This window comes from Miscanthus floridulus, chromosome 7, assembly GCF_019320115.1.
Source record: "Miscanthus floridulus cultivar M001 chromosome 7, ASM1932011v1, whole genome shotgun sequence".
Taxonomy (NCBI): Eukaryota; Viridiplantae; Streptophyta; class Magnoliopsida; order Poales; family Poaceae; genus Miscanthus; species Miscanthus floridulus.
Window position 1 is genome coordinate 84,324,460 of NC_089586.1, and position 9,799 is coordinate 84,334,258.

Sequence of the window (9,799 nt, forward strand, 5' to 3'; positions counted from 1 at the left end):
TTTAGTTTGTTTGACTTGCAACTGTACCGCGAAGGAAAGTTGTATTCCAATTGTTAATTTTTACATCCATCATCGAGCATCATGTTAAACATGGCATTGTTACTACGTATAGTGAACGAAGGTGAACACGTGGTAGTTAATCAAGTTGTTGAGGAGGTTAATCCGTCTGTTGAGGTCGGATCGAATACTTGTGAAACGTCGTAGGAACCGGACTTTTCCGTCAACGAAGGCATGCCCCGGATGCATACAACCCTACCTTGTATTTTACAAATTAATTTCGCTTTTGCTTCTTTTTACTGCATTAAGTGATTAGGAGTCAAGTACAAACCAAATTGGTACATTACCACCCTTGTTATTCCATATTTACCATATTACCAGTTTTAAATTCGTATATGCCTAGTTTTGCTTAGCTATGCTTAGAACGATGAAAGTCGGGTGATTACCTGCCACCTGCAAGTTTTAAATGGAACTTTGGTTACTTATGTTATCATGTGATATGGGAATGTGGAGTAATAAATCTAGACCGGGCGGACTCGGTGTGTGTGAGCCACAAGACATGGAGGTCTTGTGAGCGGGTTCTTTTCGCCTGTGTCGATTAAGGCACGTCCGTTGTTGAATTGCATGAGGTGAGAATTTGTAGTACTAACCACATACTCTGGTAAGCCTTAGCTTGGCGATTCTAGTACGAGAATGGCTACTCGCGCACTGGGAGTGGAGAGATGGTGGGAATAGCGTGTACCCACGTGGCCATGGGCTAGAATGGTGGAGTACTGTATTCTCGGGTGACGCAGACCCATTCTTGTTTAGAGGATCCGAGGATAGGTTGGTATATGTAGGTCGAGGACCTACATATGTCGTGTGGTCTGGAATTCCTAGCTGGGTTTAATCGGTTCGAATCGTCGTTGCTCCTCGGTTATGGAGACTCAACTCACTGTTCATCATCGTAGTATTAATAACTGGAACTTGAGGCTGGTTGAGAAAGTGTTGGATATGAAGTTTCATGATCTCCATACGGATCATGTCAGCTTTGTATATGATTTTATGAAGTTACAAATGTTGAATTAAAGAATTTTTATTAAAAAGCTTTTACACAAAATAACTTTGATTATTGATAAAGCTATACCTTGAATCCCTGAGCCTGCATTCCTAAGTTTATCAGTTAATATTTCGGTTAAGTCTTGTTGAGTACTTTTTGTACTCAGGGTTCGTTGACTCTTGTTGCAGGTGAGCCTCATGAGCAGATCTATTTTGGATCATGCTGCATGACTATCGTTCGTTCTGACGATGAGAAGTAAATGTGTGATCCTTGGGCAGGACGTTTATTTTGTGTGTTATGTATATGTTAATTATGCCACTCCACTACTACTATGGTCTGTAATAATTATCGAACTTAGTTGTGAGGTTTGAAACAACTATTTTGTAAATTATGTTATTGTAAGACTTCCACTGTTTTTACTCTGGTGTAGATATTTGAATAAATGTTGTAATACTGCAATGACTCTGTAATGTGATCCTGCTCGGAAATCGTGGATGATTCGGGGTTCCTCGAGGACACCCGACAGTCTTCTTAAGTTACCAGAAACATATGCACAGATGTCAAAGGTCGTCGGACATTGACAGGTGCATGTGGGCCCTATAATTTAGGAGGTTCTGCCACATCGCCTGGGCTGATCTGGCCGTTGGGCCGAGTGGGCGATTGCTGGTCCCTTTTTGTTTTTCTAATGCACTTGGCAATTTAGTTTGGGTAGTAAACTTGTAAAATAAATATAAAATAGCATAGGAGTCCATAAATAGCGAAACCAGTTTTGTTAGTCTCCTAAATTCATAATCTACCTGCTAGTCTAAATTGTTCGTATAGTTGGATAATATTCTTGGGAGCTATATAATTAATTTAAGGCGTTTGATATTGCGAAGTATAAACTTATAAGAATTTCCATGATACATTGGTAATAGTGTTGGATCTGAAATTAGTACAGTAGGCTTTTGGCAATATTAGGTACTCATGGTAATTTTTGTAGCTCCGAAATAATTAGTTTGCTAAATAGATAATGATGGCCTATTGCGAATAATGATTAAATCGTTAGAATGGGATAAAGAAACACCGTTGGTTTATATAACTAAAAGAATTGTGAGAAATAACGTCTTATGCGACAACATGGATGTGTAGCCTAAGTACGGTTGTCGTTAGAACTAGCTCGTTCACTTGAGAGACATAGAGCGTATTTATATGAGTCACGATTTCAGTCATTAGATCATACCCTTGCATTTCATTACATTGCATATCATGATAGGGACGTCGATGGATCACGGAGTCATCGGGAGTTGCTGAAGAAATGGTGCTTTTGGAGATCATGTCGCCATGATGGAAAGTTAACTTCTAATTATATTTTACCTAGGCAAGCCCCGGTGCATAACCCCTACTTTTCTGCAGTTTAAATTATAATTGTGCATTAAGTTTTAAGGAGTTGAATGAAACCCACTGGCATATATATCTTTATCCTATGAGTCTCACTAGTATGATAGGATCGTGTAGAATGCTATGCTACAAGACTCCGGTAGAAGTCGAGTGATTGCCTGTCACTCGCGAGCTATAGGAAATATGTTACTATATCATTATCACTTGGAAAAATATAAATGGTGGAAAGGAAAATGGTGACCGGGCAGGGATATGGTTTGGGTATTGGTGGGTGTAAGAAGTTGTGTCGCCGCGGAGGCGGGTCATAGCTTGGTTACACCGTTTTTCCCTGTCTGGTCGGTTAAGGACCGATCGTTGCATATGACTCTAAGCAGGTCACAGACTTATTATCCCGAGCACATACTTGTGTATGGGCGCTTGGAAGACTTGCTGCTTTCTTGTCGTGGATCCAGCTCTTTCCGAACCGGCTGTCAGGGTTTGTTTTTAGTGGAGGAGGTCCTTGCGCCGCACTGAGTCCAGGGCTCAGGGGCGGGGGCTTGGAGTCCCAGTTTGGACGGGGACCTGGACACCCGGGACAGGAGAGTGATGGGTTGGTCCTGCTTGTGCCTAGGGTACAAGTGGGGCGTGTGTTTTCGGGGTACCCAGCTAGGGGCATTGATTTGTGAATCGCCGCGCTATCCGATACGGCTTGTCTATGGTTTAGCATCGTAGTAAGAACTGAAAGATGAAAGATGGAAGATGGGCAAAGGAAATCTGATTGCTTATCACCTGCTTGAAAGTAGCACAGGTGCTTACATAGAATGGTTAGTTCATGAACCAATGCGGCTTTAATAAAAATCGAATATAAGGACGCACGCTTAGTAATGCTTCCTACAAAGGCAATAAACCCACAAGCCAGATAGCCTTGCATATCCTTGGAGTCTTTTCTTTTCTCCTATCGGGTAAGTCTTGCTGAGTACAATTGAGTACTCAGGGTTTTATTCCCCCTGTTGTAGGTAACAGGTGGAGGCTTGAGCTGACCTTTGTGTGTGGATTCCTCCTGGTGGGCTCAGAGAGGATTTCCTTTACGCTGCGATCGTAGATGTTATTTATAACTCTCACCAAATACTTTTATAAACGAAAGTTTCATAATCTGTTGTCGTAGTCTAGATATCAATACTTCATCATGTCATTAATAGATGTTTATTTCCGCTGTAACTCTGTTCACATGTTTCTATTCCGTTGTTCAATTAAATTGTCTATAACTCTGATAATATGAATTCATTCCGCTGTTATAATAATAAATATTACACTCTGATGTTGTATTAAAAGTGATGTAAGAAATGGTTATGAATGATGTATGCTTTATTCTCTCGTTTGTGATCCTGATGGCAAAAATGTGGATTTTCGGGTTCTCCCCTGGGGTGTGCCCGACGGAACCGAATAATTTAGTGTTCTCCCTCGAGTGCTTAGTGTCTGATGGAAGACAAGCACTCCTATAAGGCATTAGATTAGGCGGTTCTGCCACAGCCAGCCCGTAGGGGTGAGCCGTCGTGGGATCCTATGTTGGACGTTGCCGACCAGCCCTGGGCTGGTCAGATCTGGAGAGCGGTCGGAGCTGCACTGTGCGCCCTTGTGGAGTTGTGATGGTCAGATCTGCATCTTGCCACCTCGGACGACGTGATCGAGCGGAGCGCTTAGGGCGAACCACCTGCAACAGAGGAAACTCATTGTCGTGAGTGGACCAATCTAGGACCGACTCTACGAGCGACAAACACTCGGCGAGCTTCTTGTCAACCCGATCTATAGATGAGATCAGGTCGTCCTGTTAGACGGGCTTCCTTAGCTGGCGCAGATGTCGGAGCTGCCGACGCAGGGCTGTCCTGCACTAGGTGATTGACCTCCCCGTCGCCGTTGGCGTTGACGGCCCAGGTGATGGAATCGACCGTGAAGATTTGGCCGGCCCTGGGAGCGAACGGAGAGCTTGGAAAACGTACCGTCTGGCCCACCATGGGATCAAGCGCACACCCCTACCGAGCGCGCCAACTGTCGACTAAACGTGCTCGGCAGTCCATCGAGGGGTATACCCGCGATGGTAGATTTATCGCAAAGGTGAGCTTGACGTAATACCATAGTCCTGTGTCATGTCGGTTTGTATTGGCTATCATATATGATTGCACGTGTTTTGAGGATGTCCTCTACCCGCCTTATATAGCCTGGGTAGAGTTACGTGCCGATCAGGTCTACAACTAATCGAGTAACAAATAAGATATACATGGAATATTACGTTCGGTATATCCAAACAAATTCTACGCGGGTGGCATTTGTTTGATAATTATTTTATAATAAAAATTATCACGTGTGGCAAAATCAATATGAAGATATATTTATTTGGCGCGTAATATGCCAAGAATATTTATTTTATCGTGGTTGAGCCTATGACCCGTGGGCCCCACACCTTTTGATATTGTTGGGTTCATTTTTTGAAAAGAAGTAAAATGATTGCTGGGTTGGATATTCAACTTCCGTTTGGCTTCTAGAAGAAAGAAAAAGAATAAACGAGAAGAAGTTGTTTATAATAAACAATCGTATATACTTGTGACTCTTGGTTGAACTGCTGGCCCACATGTCATTGATATGAACCCTCACGTAAAAGAGTAAGATGAAGGCTACGAACACAGGAGCGTCGAGCCGCGGCGGATCGGCCGGGATGGGGAGCAAGACGGACATGACGTATCAGGTGGGATGGGGAGCTAGATGGGACACTGGCGAGGGAACTGTGTCCGTCGGGGCGCAGGCGTGAGAGCTCCGAGATGGACGGACGCTACCTCTAAGACCAAGGCTAATGGATACGTCCGCTCGTCGGCTGCAAGAAGCTCCAGGTCACCCGAGCTGCCGAGCAGTGGTGGTGGACTCCACCGATCTTTAATGCTTCGCTGCGACGTGGAAGAACTGGAGTGGGGGAGCGGCAGCTACAGTGCATTTCGCCCGTTTTTTACCGGCGTCTCGCGAGTCGCCCGCTTTCTTCTCTCTCCTACTTTCTCTCTCTCCCACGTCGGATTTCGCCAGCTCTTCGCCGCTTATAATACTTGCTCTAAAGCAGGATGGGCAGGGTGAAGGGATCTGTGTTCGTCTGGCGCGCGTGACTTGTGTTTGGACGGACGCCCGCATCAATGTCCAGGCGCTGGGAATACCGTATCATTATCCTTGTTTGTTGGCTCCTCTCCCTCAGTACTACTGATCGGTAGACTGAAGACAGCTCGAGCCATTTCAGCGTGTGCTCGGAGCCAACAAAAGCTGAATCACTCAAATGAAAATTTGAATGAAACGCACGAGAGACAGTGCCAATTTCTATTTATAAAAGTTGAGGAAAACTTGCCTAGAATTTAAGTCTGTATAACTTGGACGTTAATATGAAAAATATTTAATTACATATTTTTACATCCTTTTTTTTTTGCCATTTCACGTAACTTACACTAAGACTGAGTAACCAATGAAACGACATGATCGATCTGAAGCGAGTAACACGCTGGATCGTCAACAAAGAAAGAAAGAACGAAGGAAGACTCCACAATCCTAGAAAAGCACTGCGCGCTTGCGTAATTGCAAGCTGGCCTCCTAACAATTCGTACTTCGTCTACGACGAGTCGACGACCGATCGTCCGGCATTGATGCCACCAAATTTGGAGAGAGCTGAATCAAGAAGAGGCTTCTTCAGTGCTGCTGGTCTCCATGGGCGACGCGGCCGCTTTCGGGTGCACCTTCTTCTTCAGGAGCCCAAACAGGCCTCCTCCTCCACTGCCGCCGCCGCCGACCGAGGCCTTCTTCTCCGCGGGGCCATGCTTGCTCTTCTTCTCCTCGGCCGCCTCCATGCGCCGGAGCTTCTCCTTGTACGCGTTCTTGAGCACGTACGCCTCCACGAAGTCTCCTCCCATCATGGACGCCATCGCGATCTCTTAGCAAGCTGTCTTTCTCCTCGGATCCTCTCCTCTGCTCAAATAAAGCTGCCTGAAGTAGTTCAGCTGCTTGCGTTGATTGCTCTCCGTGACTTGCGAGCTGGCTTGAGCTGCGCCCCGCTGCTTTTATAGCCGCTAGGCTAGGGCGGTGACCGGTGACCGGAGCAGGGGCCGTAGAGCCGTAGACTTGGCACGCAAGCTGAAAGCAAGGAAACTGCCAGAGCCCGGAGAATCTCGGTCCCCGCATGCTGAAAACGAGCTGCGCTGCCAAAACCCCAAACCGAATTTCCGCGATGTCACGCGTGACGCACCAGCCAGCACCGGGCCCAAAAGTCTCCCGTGCAATGGCCAATGCCAAGGTCGTCGGCCCCGCTCCCATCCATCACCGCCCGCGGGGCGAGACCGCGACGCGCGATGCAGAGGACCGGAGGCGGCAGCAGGAAAGGCGGTAGGATCTTGCGTGCACCGCGAGTGGTGGATCCCGTGCGCGGGGGCGTCAGTCGTGCGATCGCGACGGGGAGACGGGGCCCACGGGGGAGCTGGGCGGGTTAGTTTGTTTTCACGGTTCACGGCGGCTGGGGTTTTGTTATGGACCTCCTCAACCAAATCACAATTACAGCAGTCTTGATAGTTTGGGGAAAGCAGGGATCAGAGGCAGGAAAGCAAGAACAGCTACATGGACAGGTTCGGAACAGAGGACTCGAGGAGGAAGATGACTTCGTCGACGTCTGTTCGATGCCTGGTGGCCGCTCTGGTCTTTTATTACTCTTCTGTCAAGGCTAAGTATAGATGACCAACGGGCCGGCACGGCACTACGGGTCGGCACGGCACTACGGGCCGATTTTCGTGCCGGGCCGGCCTGAGAAGCACGACCAATTTCACAGGCTGTGCCAGCCCGAGGCCCACTGGCTGCCGACAGAGAGAGAGAGAGGGGGGGGGGGGGGGGGGGGGGGGGGGGGGGGGGGGGGAGGGGGGTCGACGCCGCTCGCTAGAGATCCGGCGGAGAAGGGAGGGAGGGAGGACGCGGGGAGCGGATCCGCCACGGAGGAGGAGATCCGCGCCGTCCTGCGCTGGATCCGCGCCGCCCCTGCCCGAAGTGGTCAGCACCGGAGGAGAGCGCCGCTGCAGGGGCCGCGCGAGCTCCACCGCAGGGGGCCACATGAGCTCCACCGCGGAGCGCCGCTGCAGGGGCCGCGAGAGAGGGGCTGCCATCGGGAGGGAGGGAGAGGGGCGCCGTTGTTGCGCCGGGAGAGAGTGGAGGGAGGGCCAGAGGGAGAGAGGGTGGAGCTCCGGATCTCGGTGAGGAGGAGGACGAGCGAGTGCGGAAGCGGAAGGGATAGGGTTTGGGCGTGGGGAGGAAGACGGCTGCGCGCGGGAGGGAGATGGCCGGCGCGCTCGCCCCAGAGGCAGATCCGGTCGCCATCGCGCTCGCCCTGGAGGTGGGGACACGCGGGGAGGCCTGGAGGAGGCGGTCGCCGGTGTGCTTGAATCCGGCCGTCGCTGCGCACGGGAGGGAGACGGCCACGCGCGAGGGAGACGCCGCCGCGCGGGGAAGAGGCGAGAGGCGAGAGGGAGCGGGTAGGATTTAGGGTTCGGGGTGAGCCGGTGAGGGTGAGGCGGGGGGAGGCGGGGAGCTGGGCTGCGCGCGGGAGGGAGATGCTGCCGCGCGGGGAAGAGGCGAGAGGGAGCGGGTAGGATTTAGGGTTGGGGGTGAGCCGGTCGGTGAGGCCGTGAGGGTGAGGCGAGGGGAGGCGGGGAGCTAGGCTGAATGTCGCCCGGGCCTGGGGGCAGGCCGGGCCGCTAGCGGGCCGGCTCGACTGTAGCAGGCCGTGCCGTGCCGGCCCACGTGCCTCTCAAGCTGATGCGTGACAACTGTCATCTCATGGTGGAAGTCCTCAATTGTAGAATCAAGCTGATGAAGCGCCTAGCCCTCCTCAACAAAACCAAGGTACATCGGTTCATTATGGATCTCGTGACTGCGATGAATATGGTCCCACATAAGGTGTGAGGTGGCAAGGTCTCTAAGGGACAGTGAGAGATCGACCTCCATGCTCGCAAGTAAGATGGCCTTAGCACATTTTTCTTCACGCGGCCAAGTCTCAAAGACACCGAGATCAGAATGGTAGCTTTCCATCTCAACCACAAATGCCTCAAGTAACGCACTCTTAGCATCAGCAGCAGCATCAGGTGGGTATGTGGGGGGGCATCGGGAGAACAGGACGTGAAGTACAGATCCGCTCCCCCATGAGGTAGCCCTATAGCTACTGGCCATCCATGTGGATCTCCATATGAAACACAAACTCTCCCCATTTTCTGCCATTGAAAATAACGGGGCACCACGGAACAAGAATAGCACCGAGGCACCCAAAGGACACACTAGAAGGACACAACTAGGTTTTTTTCTTTCTTTATGTCTTTTTTGAAATAAAAGATAGAGAGAGGAGAAACCAGAAACCACTAACTCAAGCGCACAAGAGCACAAGGGCCGCGGGGTCGTGCAAGCGGTAGAGACCGCGACGGGTGGGTGGGCGTCCGCGACTAAGCGAACAGGTGTCCTAGGGCGGCGTGGGCGTCCGGTGCACGCGGATGGGAGCCACACGAGTGCGGGCCATGTCGATGTCCAGGTCAAGGCGGCGTGGGCGGCTTGGGGTGTCGTGGGCTCGAGGCTGCGGTTATCCGATGTGCGCTCGGGTAGGGGCACACCGGCGTATGGCTCGGTGAGGCCGACGTTGTTGACAGGACGCCAACGGCTTAGCAGAAGAAGGTGAGAACCAAAACCCTAGCTTAATACCATGTTGGAGTGGCCTACCGATTCTATTCCAAGACCCATAAGGGCAAAAATACAAGTGGCAGCACTAGCGCCTGGACGTCCGGACTCCTATGTTCGTTCGGACACCCACGGTTGCTCTGCCCCATCTGCTCGGATTCGTGCGCTGCCCGTATCAGCTCCATTTTCCATGCTCGCATCCAAACCGCCCGCTTTAGATCCACTGCCCATGCTGCTCGGAGACTTGCCCCTGCCTCTTCCACATCGGCGCGGCGTCCGTCTCTTCGAGGCCGCCAGAAGACTCGTCCCCGTCTCTTCCACAACAACACCATGCGGCCTATGCCTCCTCCCAACACCACCACCGGCGGCCTACGCCCCCTCTACACGTTGGTGGCCGTGGCTTGGCCCTGCCCGCCCTCATAGACACCAATGTCGGCGGTCTACACTTGCAATATGAAACACTCGAATACAACGTACATTTGAAACAGATTAAACATTTGGGACATACGCTTGCAACATTTGTGTGAAACGTATGCAAGATCCAGATAAAACAATTGCAACATAAAAAAACACTTACTGCAATATAAGGCAAACAGTTGAAATATTTGGAACATGCTATTGCAACATATGTATGAAAACATATGCAACATCTAGATACAAAACTATTGCAATATACGTCTG

At 50.4% G+C, this 9,799-nt stretch overlaps 1 protein-coding gene across 1 annotated transcript; it reads right to left on the reverse strand.

The window, feature by feature from the left end:
- Positions 1 to 5,780: 5,780 nt before the first annotated feature.
- Positions 5,781 to 6,461, reverse strand: LOC136463637 (uncharacterized). Its single transcript, XM_066462611.1, has one exon. It carries the CDS (start codon positions 6,340 to 6,342, stop codon positions 6,094 to 6,096), a length of 249 nt encoding a protein of 82 aa, XP_066318708.1. The 5' UTR covers positions 6,343 to 6,461; the 3' UTR covers positions 5,781 to 6,093.
- Between the last annotated feature and the right edge of the window lie 3,338 nt (positions 6,462 to 9,799).

Bases quoted from the DNA above. Each gene is read 5' to 3' on its own strand.
- LOC136463637 (XM_066462611.1), bottom strand. From the start codon at position 6,342: ATGGCGTCCATGATGGGAGGAGACTTCGTGGAGGCGTACGTGCTCAAG.